Source organism: Papio anubis, chromosome 11 (genome assembly GCF_008728515.1).
Source record: "Papio anubis isolate 15944 chromosome 11, Panubis1.0, whole genome shotgun sequence".
NCBI classification, from domain to species: domain Eukaryota; kingdom Metazoa; phylum Chordata; class Mammalia; order Primates; family Cercopithecidae; genus Papio; species Papio anubis.
Window position 1 is genome coordinate 64,666,090 of NC_044986.1, and position 19,210 is coordinate 64,685,299.

Here is a 19,210-nt window from a genome sequence, read left to right on the forward strand (position 1 = left end):
TCTAATTCAAACTTGCTAAGAAACCCTGATTTATTTATTTATTTATTTTTTTTTTTTTGAGCTGGAGTCTCACATTGTCGCCTCGGCTGGAGTGCAGTGGCGCGATCTCGGCTCACTTCAACCTCTGCCTCCCAGGTTCAAGCGATTATCCTTGCCTCAACCTCCCAAGTAGCTGGAATTACAGGCACCCGCCACCACACCCGGGTAATTTTTTTTGTATTTTTAGTACAGACAGGGTTTCACTATGTTGGCCAGGCTGGTCTCGAACTCTTGACGTCATGATCCGCCCACCTCGGACTCCCAAAGTGCTGGGATTACAAGCGTGAGCCACCACGCCTGGCTGAAATCCTGATAATTACCAGTTTTCTAGGATATTTGAAACTAGAAGAGAGCCCTAAATAATAAACCCAAAATCTTATTTCAGTTCAGAAGGAAACAGCAAACTATAAGGCAATAAACTGGTCGTATAGTACATATAACATGTGCAAATTCAGTCAATGTGACTAAAATCACCAGAGTTTCTCCCCTCATTCTGGGTGTGGACATTAACTGTTAGTATTATTATACAATAATTGTGCTTACTTGACTATTGTAGAGTTCTTCTAGAAGAGCTAAGGATTTAATGGACTTTGATCTGCAAATTTCTTGCTCTGTAAATTGCTGGATAGCTGGATGAACCTTCTGAGTCTGACCCAAACGCAAAAATCCTATTTTAAATTTGGCTAACTTCAAAAGAATATTGTCAACAGCAGAGTGTGTATAGCTGGTCAACAAAACGCTAAAACCACAGGCATAGAGAATTCTTACCTAATAATGGGTAAGAGAAAAAAGAAAAAACAGCCTTACTTTTAATTCCAGATAATTTTTAACATGTTTATAAATTTAACAAGAACCATATCTAAGAGCTGATTTAAAAAAAATTATGAAGCCAAAACATTTTACAAAAATCACATGACAATATCATATGTTATTAATAATACATCAATAATATGTCATAGGCCAGGCATGGTGGCTCATGCTCGTAATCCCAGCACTTTGGGAGGCTGAGGCAAGTGGATCACTTGAACCCAGAAATTCAAGACTGGCCTGGGCAACAAAGTGAGATCCCATCTCTTTTTTTTTTTTTTTTTTGAGGCGGAGTCTCGCTCTGTCGCCCAGGCTGGAGTGCAGTGGCCGGATCTCGGCTCACTACAAGCTCCGCCTCCCGGGTTCACGCCATTCTCCTGCCTCAGCCTCCCGAGTAGCTGGGACTACAGGCGCCCGCCACCTCGCCCGGCTAGTTTTTTGTATTTTTTAGTAGAGACGGGGTTTCACTGTGTTAGCCAGGATGGTCTCGATCTCCTGACCTCGTGATCCGCCCGTCTCGGCCTCCCAAAGTGCTGGGATTACAGGCTTGAGCCACCGCGCCCGGCCTGATCCCATCTCTTTAAAAAAATTTTTTTTTAATTAGCCAGGTGAGGTGGTACACCCCTGTGGTCCCAACTACTTGGGAGGCTCGGGAACGAGGACTGTTTCAGCCCAGGAGGTTGAGGCTGCATGAACTGTCATCATGCCACTGCATTCCAACCTGGTCTCAAATACCAACCCTCCTGACTCAGACTCCCAAAGTGCTGGGATTACAGGTATGATCCACCTCACCTGGCCCACATAACAAGACTCCGTCTCAAAAAAAAAAAAGAAAAACAAAAGAAATTTACTGACATGGAAAAAAAAATCCAAGAAAAATCTCTAACTTTTTTTTTTTTTTCCTTTAGGACACAGCTTTGCTCTTGTTGCCCAGGTTGGAGTGCAATGACATGATCTTGGCTCACTGCAATCTCCGCCTCCTGGGTTCAAGTGATTCTCCTGCCTCAGCCTCCCAAGTAAAGCTAGGACTATAGGCGCCCGCCACTACGTCCGGCCAATTTTTGTATTTTTAGTAGAGATGGGGTTTCACCGTGTTGGCCAGGCTGGTCTCGAACTCCTGACCTCAAGTGATCTGCCTGCCTCAGCCTCCGAAAGCGCTGGGATTACAGGCATGAGCCACCATGCCCAGCCTCTAACATCATCTTTAAAGGGAAAGGAAAACATACAGTGATATATATCACATACCACTAACGGAAAGAGATCTTAGAAAATTCTAAATGCAAGAAACCTACAACATGATTACAACTGTTTGTGATTCAGCTTTACTATTTCTCATGTCATTCCAAAAAGTTCATTTGAAACAATGACAGTTTGAATTAAAATTCAGCCCTTTTGATATTAAATATTACATCCTCTGAACTGAGGAGAAGCTGATACAAATATTTCGTTTCTAAGCAGAAGAATAATAATCTTACGAGAGTACATATCGTAGTTGTTTTTCCTGTCCCAGGCATTCCCACGACGAGTGTGTAGTCTTTTGAAAGAAGTACCTTTTTCATCGCTTGCCTCTGAGGCTTATTCAAACCTACATTTAAATTCAAAAATAACAGGAAAAAGAGTGTTGAATTTCAAAGGAAAAGTTAATTATTTTATCAGAAAAGCAGTCTCTATTCAAGTCTATTCTTCAATACAAAACCATTTCCAAAGAGTCTTGGTCTAAACATTGTAATTGCAAGTCTAATCAAGATATTAGACCACAGTATAAATCAAATAGAAACAAGAAAAATTAATCAAAGCAGACATGGTGATTTTAGCATACCCTTTAGAATGCAGGCAACTGTATCCTTTGCATCATGTGGAAGAACAGAACTAAGGTAGGATGTAAACTGAGGTTCACGAAAGTCAATAATTAAATCTCGAAGTTTTTTGCTGAAAAGTGAAAAAGCACTTTTAGTAATATTCCTTAGAAAAGTGGAGTGAAATTCAAATTTGCTCATTGTTACAAACCTGACAAATGTGTTTTCCATCAATTTAGAAAGATTTCCTAATGGGGTCTCTATATCACAACTTTTTTCTTCCTGGTCTAATCTGAACAAAATTGATTCTGGAAGGACCGACAAGTTTCTAAAACAATAAAACAAATATGCATGAATGTTTTCTGTTTCGCATAGTCTGTATAAGAAATATCCTGCTATCTGCTAAAATAATAAATGGGCCAGAATAGCTATTAAAATAGCTACCAGTCCTCAGTCACACTTGCCAATCAAGGACAACATGAGGAACTGGATTGGTGGGAAAAGGCAGAGGGAAGGGGAAGGTACAAGGCACCAAGGTCAAAGCAATTAATAATTGGGAACCTGCAACATTTGCTGAAAATTCACTTACCCTTGCAATCAAACATGGGTTCACCATCCCCAGAGTGATCCTGAATGCATGGCTCTTCCCTCCTCTAACCTGGAGTGCAGGCTTCTTTCCTGCCACCTTCTCCCGCTCTTCTATCTGTCCCTTAATCCCTGGTATTCCCTAGAATCCCTTCCCTGGTTCATTGTAATACTCTTTCTCGTTGTTTTCCCCAGGGTCCCAGGCCCTCACGTACCTCCAAATTCCAAATTCCATCTTTAGGCCTGACTTCACACTCCTCTCCCACCTGGTTCCTCACCCAAGCTTTGGGTTTGGATATTTGGTAGGCAGTGAAATCTCTCCACTTAGCTAAACCCAGGCTATGAAAGCACAGTACATTCAAAGCAGAACTCCTCCTCATCCCTGCTGAACCCGATGCCCCTTCTCTGGTCCTGATCACAATTAATGGCATTTGCATTTGCACTGCTGTCTTGATCCTTCCCTCTCCCTCATTCTCTCCCCAACCCGCATACCCAATCAGTATCCAAACATCAGCCAATTTTACTTTCTAAATACTTCTCAAAGTCATTCCATTTGCTCTGCCAACACTACCCTGCCTCAGTTGCCTCTAGCCTGGGTCACTGCAACAGCTTCCAGGTTTGCTTTTAGTTTTTCTTCCATTAATTAACTCAATTCTCTATAATGTAGCCAAAGGAAAATGCAAATCCAATGATTTTCTACTCTTCTGTTTAAAACCTTTCAATACATCAGAATAAATAAAATCTAAACTTTTTTTTTTTTTTTTTTTTTGAGAGAGGGTCTTGCTCTATTGCCTAGGCTAGTGTGCAGTGGCATGATCATGGCTCATTGCAGCCTTGAACTCCTGGGCTCAAGCAATTATCTCACCTCAGTCCCCTGAGTAACTGGGACTACACATGTACACTACCACATCTGGCTAATTTTTTAATTTTTTGGAGAGATGGGGGTCTCACTATGTGGCCCAGAATGGCAAACTTTTTAACATGGTATATAAGACATTCTATGACCTGATCTCTCTAATAACTCTCTTCCTTATATTTTATATTCCAGAAATAACATAATCACCTGCATTTTCCTGAATGCTTCATGTCACACTACATCACACCTTTGTGCAACAGGTTTGCCCAGTATAGTATTCTCTTCTCACACTGTTTCACCAGACTAATTTATTAATCCACAGGATGAAGATTCAGAATTAGCTCTTCGAAAAGGCTTCCCTTGGCCAGGGACGGTGGCTCACGCCTGTAATCCCAACACTTCAGGAAGCTGAGATGGGAGGATCACTTGAGATCATTGGCCAACATGGTAAAACCCCGTGTCTACTAAAAATATAAAAATTAGTCGGGCATGGTGACACATGCCTATAATCCCAGCTACTCGGGAGGCTGAGGCAGGAGAATCGCTTGAGCCCAGGAGGCAGAGACTGCAGTGAACTGAGATTGCGCTACTGCACTCCAGCCTGGACAACAGTGAGACTGTCTCCAAAAAAAAAAAAAAAAAGCCTTCCCTGAGCCTCCTAAAATTGAATTAAATACCTCTCCTCTGTGTTCCTATCAATTTGAACACATATCATATTAGATTGAAAATAAGCTGGGTGTAGCAGCTCACGCCTATAATGCTAGCACTTCAGGAGGCTGAGGTAGAAGGATCATTTGAGCCCATCAGTTCAAGACCAGCCTGGGCAACATCGTGAGACCCCCATCTCTACAAAAAATTTGAAAATTAGCCGAGTATGGTGGCATGCATGTGTGGTCCCAGCTATGCAGGAGGCTGAGGCAGAAGGATTGCTTGATCCCAGGAAGTCCAGGCTGCAGTGAACTGTGACCATGCCACTGTACTCCAGCCTGGGCTGGAGTGAGACCGTGTCTCAAAAAAAAAAAAAAGAAAATACGTATGTCTACACGCAAGACCGTAAATTCCTCAAGGATTTGCAAAGTACTTAATACATGGTAGACACTAAATAAATACTGCAAAGGATACACAAATCTGAGCAGACAACTGGAATATATCATGACATCTAGACAAGGGCTGGTTATGACTCAACTAAGATTACTGATCAGTAGGGAACAAGCCTGGACATTTCCATTACAGTTACTCAGATGTAACTGAGTCCCAATTGCTGACCTCTATCCATTAAGAAATGGTCAGGCATGCCTGTATTAACTGTAAGAAATGCTGGAAAACACAATCCAGCTGACTGTGAAAGAAGAGGGAATATGGATTATTAGTGAATTGGATATTGTTCTCTGCCACAATTTTTTTTTCTTTAAGACAGGGTCTCACTCTGTCACTCGGGCTATGTGCAGTGCAGAGGTGTGATCTCAGCTCACTGCAGCCTCAACCTCTTTTTTTTTTTTTTTTTTTGAGATTGAGTCTCGCTCTTGTTGCCCAGGCTGGAGTACGGTGGCGTGATCTCGGCTCACCGAAACTTCCGCTTCCCAGGTTCAAGTGATTCTCCTGCCTCAGCCTCCCGAGTAGCTGGGACTACAGGCACATGCTACCACACCCAGCCAGTTGTTTGTATTTTTAGTACAGACCGGGTTTCACCATGTTAGCCAGGATGGTCTCAATCTCCTGACCTTGTGATCCGCCCACCTCGGCCTTCCAAAGTGCTGGGATTACAGGCATGAGCCACTGCGCCCTGCATACATATTTTTATTTAAACCAGCCACTTTGTTGTAACTGAAATGGGTATACTTATATCACAACTATAAATGGCAAAAATAAACATTTTTATTTTAAAAAGGAGAGAACAAAATAGTAAGTGCCCAGCATGCAAGGAGAAATAAGCATTATAGCTAACACAGGATGGCATCTATGCTGTCTGCTATACATGCGGTTGTAAGAATTAGGTAAGATTACGTCCACATCATCACTATGGAATATAATGTACTAAACAAAACTTTAGCAGTTTGGTAGTTCCTCGAAATGTTAAATGCGAAATTAGCACATGACCCATGCCTAGGTAACTACAAAGAAAATGAAAGAAATGAAAATATGTCTACCTAAAACTATGCATGTGAATGTTCATAGCAATATTAATCATTACAGCAAAAAAGTTGAAACAACTCAAATGTCCATCAGCTGGTGAACGGATGAACAAAATGTGGTATATCCATACAACAGAATATATTCAGCCATAAAAAAATGAGGGTATCATATATGCTAAAACATGAATAAACTTTCCAACATTAGGTTAAGTGAAAGAAGCAAGACACAAAAGGTCACATATTGTATGGTTCCACTTATATCATATATCCAGAATGGATGAATCCATACAGAAACAAAGCCAATTTAGTGGGTGCCAGAGACTTCAGGGAGGAGAGAGTGGGAAGTGACTGCGTAATAGGAATGAGGTTTCCTTTTAGGGTGATAAAAGTGTCTTAGAAATAGACAGAAATGATGGCGACACAATATTGGAAATATACTAAACGCCACTCAATAATACACATTAAAATGGTTAATGATCAATTTTATGTTACATGAATTTTACCTCAATTTATTTTTAAAAAAAGAATGAAATGCTGATACATGTTAAAACATGAAGAAGAATTTCAAAAACAGCGTCCTGTGTGAAAAAAGTCTGTCACCAAAGACCACATATTGCATGATTCCATTTATATAAAATGTCCAGAATGGGCAAATCTATAGAGACAGAAAGCAGGTTAGTGGTTGCCTTGGGCTGGGGAAATTGGAGGAAAATGAGAAGCGACTACTAAAGGGTATAGGGCTTCTTCCTTGGGGGTTTCTTTTTGGGGTGATGAAAATACTCAAAGTTGATTGTGGTGATGGCTGCACAATGCTGTGAATATAATAAAAACCAGTGAATTGTACATTTTAAATGGATGAACTACACAGATGTGAATTATATATCAATAAAGATATTCTCAAAAAAAAGTAACATTTCATTACCTGTCTAATAAACAAGTTATTGTTGTCGTGTTAATCTCCTTCACATATCCTCTAGACAAAGCAAACAGTGACCTTTCTTCTCCACTTACAATAACTCTGTCACCTGCCAGTAGATTTGTGACTGGTATGGCACCATGTTTACGTTGGAAATTATGTAAATATTGTCCATCACAAATTGTCTTTACATGTTCGGTTCTAATCAGGTGTCCAATGCAACTGCCACTCTTCTCCCTATGAAAAGACCAAAGAGAAAAAACTTCCGTTTATATTACATACATAAGTATTGTGTCTGCATTTTCCAACAACTTATTTGTTCATCTGACTCCCAAAAAGTATTATTGAGGCCGGGTGTGGTGGCTCATGCCTGTAATCCCAACACTTCGGGAGGATGAGGCAGGTGGATTACCTGAGGTCAGAAGTTCAAGACCAGCCTGGCCAACATGGTAAAACCTCATCTCTACTAAAATAAAAAATACAAAAAATTAGCCAGGTGTGGTGGTGCTCACCTGTAATCCCAGCTACTCAGGAGGCTGAGGCAGGAGAATTACTTGAACCTGGGAGGTGGAAGTTGCAGTGAGCCAAGATTGCGCTATTGCTCAACAACCTGGGCAACAAGAGCAAAACTACATCTCAAAAAAAGAAACAAAAAAATTTAAGAAACTAATATTGAGCCTGTCATTTTTACATTTTCCACAACCTACAGTAAAAATGTTAGAAATGTTAAGTAAACATTCTATTAGTTTCTGGGTTTTTTGAGACACCCTCCGACCCCTGCCCTGTTCAAGCGATTCTCATGCCTCAGTCTCCTGAGTAGCTGGGATTGCAGGCAGACACCACCATGTCAAGCTAATTTTTTATGTTTTTAGTAGAGACAGGTTTTCACCATGTTGGCCAGGCTGCTTTCGAAACCCTGGCCTCAAGTGACCGCCCAAGTTGCTGGGATTACAAGCCTGAGGCACCATGCTCAGCCCTCTATTAGTTTTTCATTAATTGCTCAACAACAGTCTTGCAAGAAAGTGTTAGGGAGCACCCCACCTTTGTTGCACCCACAGGCTGGGATCTCCAAACACGGTGTTTTATTGGCACTTTGATCCCTGAAGGGTAGATACCCCGACTTCTTGGGCTGATACATATAATACCATTACAGAAAACAAAACATAATAACCTGCTCCCAAATGTAATATAAAAAAAATTATAACCAGGCACAGTGGCTCATGCCTGTAATCTCAGCACTTTGGGAGGCCGAGGTGGGCAGATCACGTGAGGCTGAGAGTTCAACGCCAGCCTGACCAACATGGAGAAGCCCTATCCCTACTAAAAATACAAAATTAGCCAGGCATGGTGGTGGGCACCTGTAATCCCAGCTATTCAGGAGGCTGAGGCAGGAGAATCACTTGAACCCGGGAGGTGGAAGTTGCGGTGAGCTGAGATCACGCCATTGCACTCCAGCCTGGGCAGCAGAGCAAGAATTCGTCCCGCACAAAAAATAATAATAATAATAATTCATTCTGGAAAGAAAAAAATGAAACTAAAACAACTAAGTTTTACATTAAAAAAATCTTGAGGCTGGGTGCGGTGGCTCACACCCGTAATGTCAGCACTTTGGGAGGCCGAGGTAGGCAGATCACATGAGGCTGAGAGTTCAACACCAGCCTGACCAACATGGAGAAGCCCCATCCCTACTAAAAATACAAAATTAGCCAGGCGTGGTGGCACATGCCTGTAATCCCAGCTACTTGGGAGGCTGAGGCAGGAGAATCGCTTGAATCTCAGAGGCAGAGGTTGCCATGAGCCGAGACTGTGCCACTGCACTCCAGCCTAGGCGACAGAGTGAGATTCCATCTCAAAAAAAAAAAAAAAATTTGGCTGGGTGCAGTGGCTCACACTTGTAATCCCAGCACTCTGGGAGGCTGAGGTGGGCAGACTGCTTGAGGCCAGGAGTTCGAGACTACCCTGGTCAACATGGCAAAACCCTGTCTCTACTAAAAATACAAAAATTAGTAAGGCATAGTGGCACGTGCCTGTAATCACAGCTTCTTGGGAGGCTGAGGCATGAGAATTACTGGAACCCAGGAGGCAGAGGTTGCAGTCAGCCGAGACACTCCAGCCTGGGTGACAGAGCAAGACTTTTTTATTACTTTTTTTTTGTTTTTTTGAGACAGAGTCTCATTCTGTTGACTAGGCTGGATTGCAGTGGTGCAATCTTGGCTCACCACAAGCTCCGCCTCCCGGGTTCATGGGATTCTCCTGCCTCAGCCTCCAGAGTAGCTGGGACTACAGGCACCCACCACCATGCCCAGTTAATATTTTGTATCTTTAGTAGAGACGGGGTTTCACTGTGTTAGCCAGCATGGTCTCGATCTCCTGACCTCGTGATCCGCCCCCCTCAGTCTCCCAAAGTGCTGGGATTACAGGCGTGAGCCACCGTACCCGGCCCAGAGCAAGACTTTGTCTAAAAAAAAAAAGTTTTACATACTACAAAAGGCCTGAGATTAAAAAAATAAAAGCAATTAAATTTTACATAAATGTTACATATGTATAGTATACTCACTACACATACGCAGTCTATCCACAATTACATAAACTTTCTCCACTGCAATGTTTCCTTGTGTTAAAGTCTAATATTAGGGAAATGATGATCCAATTATTTCTAAAGTCACATCATTAATATTCATTCTGCAAAGAAAAAATGAAGCTAAAGCAATGAAATTTTACATAAAGAAAAATACTATGCAAAGATAAATTCTAGGCCAGGCATAGTGGCTTATACCTATAGTCTCAACACTTTGGGAGGCCAAGATGGGAGGATCACTTGAGCTCAGGAATTTAAGACTGTACTGGGCAACATAGCAAGACCCTGTTTCTACAATAATGTAAAATAAAATAAAACAAAAAAATTAGCCATGGCACAGTGGCTCACAGCTGTAATGCAGTGGCCCAGCACTTTGGGTGATCAAGATCACTTGAGGCCAGGAGTTCACGACCAGCCTGGGGCACATAGCAAGACCCCATCTCTAAAAAAAAAAGTTAGCCAAGTTTGGTGGTGCACACCTATGGTCCTAGCTACTCAGGTTGAGACAGGAAGACTGTGAACTTTATCCCAGAAGTTCGAGGCTACAGTGAGCCATGATTGCACCACTATACTCCAGCCAGGGCAGTAGACTGTGACCCTGTGTCTTTTAAAAAAAAAAAAAAAAAAAATTCTAATTTTACAAGTGACTTATTTTTAAGTGAATCCCACAAGGACTATGAAATGGACCTTTAGAAAATTTGCATCTGTATCAAAAGTTACTGAAAATATAAACATTTAAAATACAAGTATTTAGGCCAGGCAAGGTGGCTCATGCCTGTAATCCCATCACTTTGGGAGGCCAAGGTGGGTGGATCACTAGGTCAGGACTTCAAGACCAGCCTGGCCAAGATGGTGAAACCCCATCTCTACTAAAACTACAAAAATTAGCCGGGCACAGTGGCAGGCACCTGTAATCCCAGCTACTTGGAGGCTGAGGCAGGAGAATAGCTTGAATCCAGACAGCAGAGGTTGCAACGAGCTGAGATCGTGCCACTGCACTCCAGCCTGGGTGACAGAGTGAGACTCCATCTCAAAAAAGTTAAAAAAAAAATTTTTTAAAAGCGAGTATTTAAAAAATCAAGTTAATGCCACACTAATTTGCATTATACCAATATATACACTATATAACAATTCACTTTAAGATATACTCAAGTTTATAATGTTATCACCAATGAAAAAGTATATACTGAAAACTTTTAACAGGATTTTGAATAATTTTTTTTTTTTTTTTGAGTCAAGGTCTGGATCTATCACCCATGCTGGAGTGCACTGGTGTGATCTCAGCTCACTGCAACTTTCACCTCTGGCTCAAGCCATCCCCCCACCTCAGCCTAGGACTACAGGCATGCATGCACCACCACACCCAGGTAATTTTTGTATTTTTTGTAGAGACAGGGTTTTTTGTTTTTTGTTTTTTTTTTGAGGTGGAGTCTCGCTCTGTCTCCCAGTCTGGAGCGAGGTGGCGTGATCTCAGCTCACTGCAAGCTCTGCCTCCCGGGTTCACACCATTCTCCTGCCTCAGCCTCCAGAGAAGCTGGGACTACAGGTGCCCACCACCATGCCCGGCTAATTTTTTTGTGTTTTTAGTAGAGACGGAGTTTCACCGTGTTCGCCAGGGTGGTCTCGATCTCCTGACCTTGTGATCCGCCCGCCTCGGCCTCCCAAAATGCTGGGATTACAGGCGTGAGCCACCGCGCCCGACCGAGACAGGGTTTTGCCATGTTGCCCAGGCTGGTCTCAAACTCAAAGCTCAAGTAATCCACCTGCTTCAGCATCCCAAAGTGTTGGGATTACAGGCATGACCTACCGCCCCAACAAAAGTAATTTTTTTTTTTTTTTAAGACAGAGTCTCGCTCTGTCACCCAGGCTGGAGTGCAGTGGTGCAATGTTGGTTCACTGTAACATCCGCCTCTCAGGTTCAAGCAATTCTCCTGCCTCAGCCTCCTAAGTAGCTGGGATTATAGGCGCCTGCCACCACGCCCAGCTAATTTTTTGTTTTTGTTTTTCTGAGACAGTTTTGCTCTTGTTGCCCAGGCTGGAGTGCAATGGCACGATCTTGGTTGACTGCAGCCACCGCCTCCCAGGTTCAAGCGATTCTCCTGCTTCAGCCTCCAGAGTAGCTGGGATTACAGGCACTCGCCCCCACGCCCCGCTAATTTTTGTATTTTTAGTAAAGATGGGGTTTCGCCATGTTGGCCAGGCTGGTCTCAAACTCTTGACCTCAGGTGATCCACCCACCTCGGCCTCCCAAAGAAAAGTAATTTTTAAAACAATATTTGTTGGCTGGGCACGGTGGCTCACGCCTGTAATCCCAGCACTTTGGGAGGCCAACGCGGGCGGATCACGAGGTCAGGAGATCGAGACCATCCTGGCTAACATGGTGAAACCCCATCTCTACTAAAAACGCAAAAAATTAGCCAGGCGTGGCAGCGGGTGCCTGTAATCCCAGCTACTTGGGAGACTGAGGCAGGAGAATAGTGTGAACCTGGAGGCGGAGCTTGCAGTGAGCTGAGATCGCGCCACTGCACTCCAGCCTGGGCAACTGAGCAATACTCTGTCTCAAAAAAAAAAAAAAAAAAAAAAAAAAAACAATATTTCTTGAGGCATATCTAGCCTACTGAAACTTTATTATTAACTAGCAATCATTGTAGCACATAGGATACACAGGAATGGTGCTCTTCTTAGCAACAACTAAGAGCTATCTGCAGTTGTCATGAATAAATGAAATCACTTATCTATAACATGCTACATAACCTGTATTTGTCATAAATTCCAAATGCCACCTCACTAACTAATCCAAACTACTGAAATCTTACTGTAGTAAATGGACTACTTACATTTCCGAAGCAGGCATTAGCCAGATATTTTGGTGATTCTTTTTATTATCCTTTGATTGTGACTCCAGCGTTAACATTAGACACCAAAGGCTGAAATATTCTAAGTGTGTTTGCTTCAGATGCTGGGTTTCTTCTTCTATTTTGGGCAGCATCACAATTGGGACTGAACTACCATCCATCTGTTGTTCAACTGCTCTAAATATAAAGTTCCAAGTTAGAGATGCTTATAAACCATTTCCCTGGCTGGGCATGAAGTGAGATAATTCCAAAATAAGAACACATATATGATCATCATAACTCATAACCACAGCCCCTAATTTTCCTTAAAAGTCATTTCAACATTTTATAAGCCATATGGCTTTTTATAAAACAAATGTGTAAGAAACTCAATACTGCATTATTTTGCCTTCAGTGACTATCCCCCAAATAACTCAGGTTGGGTATACTCTAATCTTCATTCCCATATGCAACAAGTTTTGGCTTTTAATACAACTTCATTTCTCAAAAATCACAATCTGTACACCCAGCTCAGTGACGTAGGTACACATAAAAACATGGAGAATCATTTGGATTTTGCTTAATACCAGATTAAAATATTTTCTATAGAAACAAACATGCTATAGGACAGCATACAAAACACTGACAATAAACATAAGATTTCAAAGAAATGTGCCCAGACTTCCTATGGTTCACAGTCCTCTGCCATTAAGAGATCCCTTGAAAAAACACCTTAAAGAGTGTTTATGTAAGGCCGAGCACAGAGGCTCACGCCTGTAATTCTGGCATTTTGGGAGGCCGAAGTGGGCAGATTGACGGAGCTCAGGAGTTCGAGACCAACCTGGGCAACATAGTGAAACTCCGTCTCTATTAAAATACAAAAAATTAGCCAGGAGTGGTGGTGGACACCTGTAGTCCCAGCTACTCGTGAGGCTGAAGCAGGAGAATTGCTTGAACCCAGGAGGAAGAGGCTGCAGTGAGCCAAGATTGCACCACTGCACTTCAGCCCAGGCAACAGAGTGAGACTCTGTCACAAAAAAAAAAAAAAAAAAAAGTATTTATGTGAACTTCAGCCTAGCACAGTGGCTCAAGCCTAAAATCCCAGCACTTTGGGAGGCCAAGGCAGATCACTTGAGGTCAGGAGTTCAAGACCAGCCTGGCCAACATGGTGAAACCCTATCTCTATTAAAAATACAAAAAATTAGCTGGGCGTAGTGGCTCATGCCTGTAATCCCAGCACTTCAGGAGGCTGAGATGGGTGGATCACCTGAGGTCAGGAGTTCGAGACCAGCCTGACCAACATGATGAAACCTCTTCTCCACTAAAAATACAAAATTAGCCAGGAATGGTAGCACATGCCTGTAATCCCAGCTACGCAGGAGGCTGAGGCAGGAGAATTGCTTGAACCGGAGAGGCAGAGGTTGCGGTGAGCCGAGATCGCACCATTGCACTGCAGCATGGGCAACAAGAGCAAAACTCCGTCTCAAAAAAAAAAAAAAAAAAGTACTGTGGTTTTTTTTTTCCCCCTATTATCTTAATTTTAGAAATAATACACACAAAGGAAAATATAAAGGAAAAATAACGAAAATGATGTTACCAATGCTGGACTGGCCACCAATTTTAAATATATTTAGTTGAGTTCATACTCAACTAGAAATAATGCCTTTGGTAGACAATACTTACCTGCTATAAAGAGCACAGTTGCCCATTTGTGAACAATATTTACAAGTTTTCTCTTCCTCAATTATTTGTGGCAAAGAAGCAAGCTGTGTCTTCTGTCTAGTAGCAGATTTGCTAATACGGTGAAACAATGAGAATGCCATCTGGTTTCTTAGCTTTAATAATTCTATGAAAAAAAGGTTAATGTCTTTTTAAGAATTAAATAAAGTTTATTATGTATTTTTCACTACATATGTAAAACTTTCAGATTTAAAAACATTTCAGGGCCTGGCGCAGTGGATTACGCCTGCAATCTCAACACTTTGGGAGGCCGAGGAGGGCGGATCACCAGAGGTCAAGGGTTCGAGACCAGCCTAACTAACATGGTGAAACCCTGTCTCTACTAAAAATACACAATTAGCCGGGACTGGTGGCGAATGACTGTGTTACAGCTAATCAGGAAGCTGAGGCAGGAGAATCACCTGAACCCGGGAGGCAGAGGTTGCGGTGAGCTGAGATCACACCGTTGCACTCCAGCCTGGGTAACAAGAGCAAAACTCGGTCTCAAAAAAATAAATAAAAATAAAAACATTTTAAAAAGGAGAAAACAGTATTCATATTTCCCACTATACTAGAATAACAACATGTTGGTACATTTCCTTTAAGTTTCTGTTCACTTTATAAGTTCTTTAAACTATGTATTTCATAACTAGTAAGCATCGTGAAGTTGGTATTAGCTGAATGCGGAGGATAAATACAGCTATCTAGAATATCTTTCTTTAATATAAAATAGAAAGTTTGAAATAAAGTTTTGCATAATAAAATTTTAAAAGATTAATAATGTTTTCAACTATGGAGTATATTATTAAACTTATTTTTAAAAAATACCACAATTAGCCAGGTACAGTGGCTCATGCCTATAATCCCGGCACTTTCGGAGACCAAGGCGGGCAGATCACTTGAGGCCAAGAGTTCAAGACCAGCCTGGCCAACATGGCGAAACCCCATCTCTACTAAAAGTATAAGTAGCCAGGCATGGTGGCACATGCCTGTAATCCCAGCTATTCAAGAGACTGAGGCAGGAGAATTGCTTCAACCCAGAAGGTAGAGGTTGCAGTGAGAAAAGATTGTGCCACTTCACTCCAGCCTGGGCAACAGAGTGAGACTCTATCTCAAAAAACAAAAACAAAAATACACACATACAAAACAACGACAAAAAACCCACAGCTACAAATTATAACCTAGTAAGTACTGTGAGTAGATTGTCAGGTATAAATATGTATCACCAGAAGCTGAAGTAGGGGATGGGCAAAGAAGTACAACTAAAAGAAAACAGCTCAACCTCTTTTATCTAGATGGTTGGCAGGCACAGGGTACATCTGACCAGTCTTGAGGTAGAGAAGCAAGCCAGCCTCTGGATCAGCTCTTCTCTCTTGGCTTAGGAGAGTGTACAGAACAACCTGTGCAAACATTGACATTTGCTCAAACAAAACTATAACTTCTTGTATTTCCCTACATTGTCTTGCAACCAACACATAATTTTAAAGTCAAAAGATCAATAAAGCTATTTCTATTTAAAAAGTAACATGAGCCAAACTGGTAAAGATAACACGACAAATTTGATGTCAAACATTTAATCTAGGCCAGGCATGGTGGCTCAGGCCTGCAATCCCAACACTTCAGGAGGCCAAGGCAGGAGGATCACTTGAGCCCAGGAGTTTGAGACCAGCCTGGGCAATACAGTGAGACCAACTGATGGTCATTATGTTAAGTAAAAAAAGCCAGACACAGAAAACTTCGTATGTTCTCATTTACTTGTGGGAGCAAAACATTAAAACAATTGAATTCATGGAGACAGATAGTAGAAGGTTGGTTACCAGAGGCTGGGAATGATAGTGAGGGTGGTCAGGGGGAGAAGTGGGGGTGGTTAATGGGTACAAAAAAAAAAAAAAAAAAAAAAAAAGAGTAATGAATAAGACTTAGTATTTGCTAGCGCAACAGAGTGACTATAGTCAAAAATAATTTAACTGTGCATTTTTAAATCACTAAAGGAGTATAACTGGGTTATTTGTAACACAAATAATAAATGTTTGAGGTGATGTATACCCCATTTACCATTATATGATTATTACGTATTGCATGCCTGTATTAAAATATTTCATGTAATCCATGAATGTATACACCTACTAAGTGCCAACAAAAATTTAAAAGCATAAAAACAAAAACATAGTGAGACCCCCATTTCTACAAAAAGAGATGTATGTAGAAAAATTTAAAAATTAGCCAGGTACGGCTGGGCGTGGTGGTTCATAACTAAACTCTCAGCACTTTGGAAGGCTGAGGCGGGCAGATTACTTGAGGTCAGGAGTTTGAGACCAGCCTGGCCAACATAGTGAAACCCTGTCTCTACTAAAAATAAAAAAATTAGCCAGGTATGATGGCACATGCTTGTAATCTAGTTACTTGACAGGCTAAGGCAGGAGAATTGCTTGAACCCGGGAGGCGGAGATTGTAGTGAGTCGAGATCACACCACTGCACTCCAGCCTGGGGGACAGAAGGAGACTACATCTCAAAAAAAAAAAAGTTAGCCGGGCATGGTGATGTGCGTCCATAGTCCCAGCTACTCAGGAGGCTGAGGTGGGAGGATTGATTGACCCTGAGAAGTAAAGGCTGCAGTGAGCCGAGATCGTGCCACTGCATTCCAGCCTGAGTAACAGAAGGATATTGTCTTAAAAAAAAATAAAAATTTAATTTACACAAAACAAACATAGTTCTGCTTCTCAGTTTTACTTGGACAACCAAGAATCCTATAGAGAATTTTCTTAGAAAGCAAATATTTAGATATCCAATAAATTGAAGAAGGAAATTAATCAAACTATGATTTACATTTTGAAGTTAACAGTCTGTAGACACTATTTTCTCCATTTAAAATAAATGAACCAAAACAAAAATGACTATCATTTACATGATAGCTACTATGACAAGTAATACTAACTCTACAGAGTTTGTTTCTCCAGAGTATGAAATGTCATTAACCACCTTAGGTTTCATGAAATTCTTGGGAGAAACCATCTAAGACAAGTTAAAAATAGTCCTTTTAGCTCATGTAACAGCTTTAGCTGCAAGTCAACATAGCAAGACCCCATCTAAAAAAAAAAACTTTCTTAAACCTTTTCTTATTATCAAAATTAAAAAGTCAAATCTTTTAAGCAGGGAACCTTGGTTTTTTCCTTATAACCAACATAATAATGAACTATCATAATTAATTTTTCAATGTCTTGTCTCTTGCATAATAAATATGCAATATAAATTCCAATTTTTTAAGCCTTGTTCTAGCAAATTTCCTCATTTTTTTAATACAAGAATTACTACTTTATTATTAAAATTTTCTTGCACTTCTTGCAAAAATAAAATCTCCAACTGAACAAAATTAAATACAGTAATATTCTTTACCTTGAAGCAATGGCGAATTAGAGCAACAATCTCAATGGAAAAAAGTCTTGGAATCTAGATCACTTAAGATATTGAAATGCTTTTATTTATTTTTTTTTTTTTGAGATGGAGTCTGGCTCTGTCACCCAGGCTGGAGTGCAGTGGCGCGATCTCAGCTCACTACCACCTCTGCCTCCCTGGTTTGAGCAATTCTCAGCCCCCCAAGTAGCTGGGACCACAGGCACATGTCACCACACCCAGCTAATTTTTTTTTTTTTTTTTTTAGTAGAGATGGGGTTTCACCATGTTGGTGAGGTTGGTCTCAAACTCCTGACCTCAAGTGATCTACCCACCTCGGCCTTCCAAAGTGCTGGGATTACAGGCGTGAGCCACTGTGCCAGTCTAAAATGCTTTTATATTTAGCTCCTGTTTAGCATTATAAAGTGATTTCATTTAAACTTGTGATTTTAAAAATCAATTTAAAAATTTCAGTCTCATACACAAAACACATTCCTTCTGATCTTTGACTTCAAAAACAGCCTTTCTTCTATTGGCATAATTTTCCTTTCTCAAGAGGGTTGTAATTTAGCCAAGTATTTAAGTTTGTAATTTCAGTTATTTCTGTATTATCAAAGTAAAAATTTCAAGTCTTTAAAAAGGGGAAATATTTTTTCTTCCACTTCCAACACCTACACAAAATCTAATAATAGGTGAAACAAAGTTACCCTACTTTTCATTCCCAAATGTAAAGTTCTTGTGAAAACCTTCAGTATTTGGTACACAATTAATAGCAAAAGGCTGGGTGCAGTGGCTCATGCCTGTAATTCCAGAACTTTGGGAGGCCGAGGTGGGAGTATCATGTGAGGTCACGAGTTCGAGACCAGGCTGGGCAACAGGGCAAAACTCAATTTCTACAAAAAATACAAAAATTAGTCAGGCATAAGGCCGGCACGGTGGCGCATGCCTGTAATCCCAGCACTTTGGGAGGTTGAGGAAGGCAGATCACGAGGTCAGGAGTTCGAGACCAGCCTGGCCAACATAGTGAAACCCGTCTCTACTAAAAATACAAAAAATTAGCTGGACATGGTAGCAGGGGACTGTAATCCCAGCTACTCAGGAGGCTGAGGCAGGAGAATCGCTTGAACCGGGGAGGCAGAGGTTGCAATGAGCTGAGATCGCGCCACTGCACTCCAGCCTGGGCAACAGTGTGAGACTCAGTCTCAAAAAAAAAAATTAGGCGTAGTGGTGTGCACCTCTAGTCCCAGCTACTTGGGAGGCTGAAGTGGGAAGATGGCTTGAGTCCGGGTGGCGGAGGTTGCAAAGCTAAGATCGAGCCACTGCACTCCAGCCTAGGTGACAGAACCAAATCTTGTCTCAGAAAAAAAAAAAAAAAAGAAAAAGAAGAGAAAGAAAGACTTCTTTTTTTCTTTTTTTGAGACAAAGTCTCCCTCTGTCACCCAGGCTGCCTGGCTGGAGTGCAGTGCCGCAACCTCAGCTCACTGCAACCTCTGCATCCCAGGTGGTTCAAGCAATTCTCCTGCCTCAGCCTCCCAAATAGCTGGGATTACAGGTACC

The 19,210-nt window shown here is 41.4% G+C and overlaps 1 protein-coding gene across 7 annotated transcripts in view; it reads right to left on the reverse strand.

Moving 5' to 3' along the window:
• Nucleotides 1-19,210, reverse strand: part of DNA2 (DNA replication helicase/nuclease 2) — a 63,033-nt gene that overhangs the window by 16,712 nt on the left and 27,111 nt on the right. For 6 of the 7 annotated variants that reach the window (XM_021944006.2, XM_021944004.2, XM_031652232.1 and 3 more), the window contains 8 exons: nt 15,545-15,662; nt 14,227-14,389; nt 12,547-12,741; nt 7,138-7,368; nt 2,854-2,970; nt 2,666-2,775; nt 2,322-2,431; nt 583-807 (listed from right to left, as the gene is read on the reverse strand). In XM_021944006.2, the coding sequence (XP_021799698.1) occupies nt 583-807; nt 2,322-2,431; nt 2,666-2,775; nt 2,854-2,970; nt 7,138-7,368; nt 12,547-12,741; nt 14,227-14,389; nt 15,545-15,662 (1,269 nt within the window). The remainder of the gene's footprint in view (nt 1-582; nt 808-2,321; nt 2,432-2,665; nt 2,776-2,853; nt 2,971-7,137; nt 7,369-12,546; nt 12,742-14,226; nt 14,390-15,544; nt 15,663-19,210) is intronic. The other variant, XM_021944005.2, reaches the window with a different exon arrangement.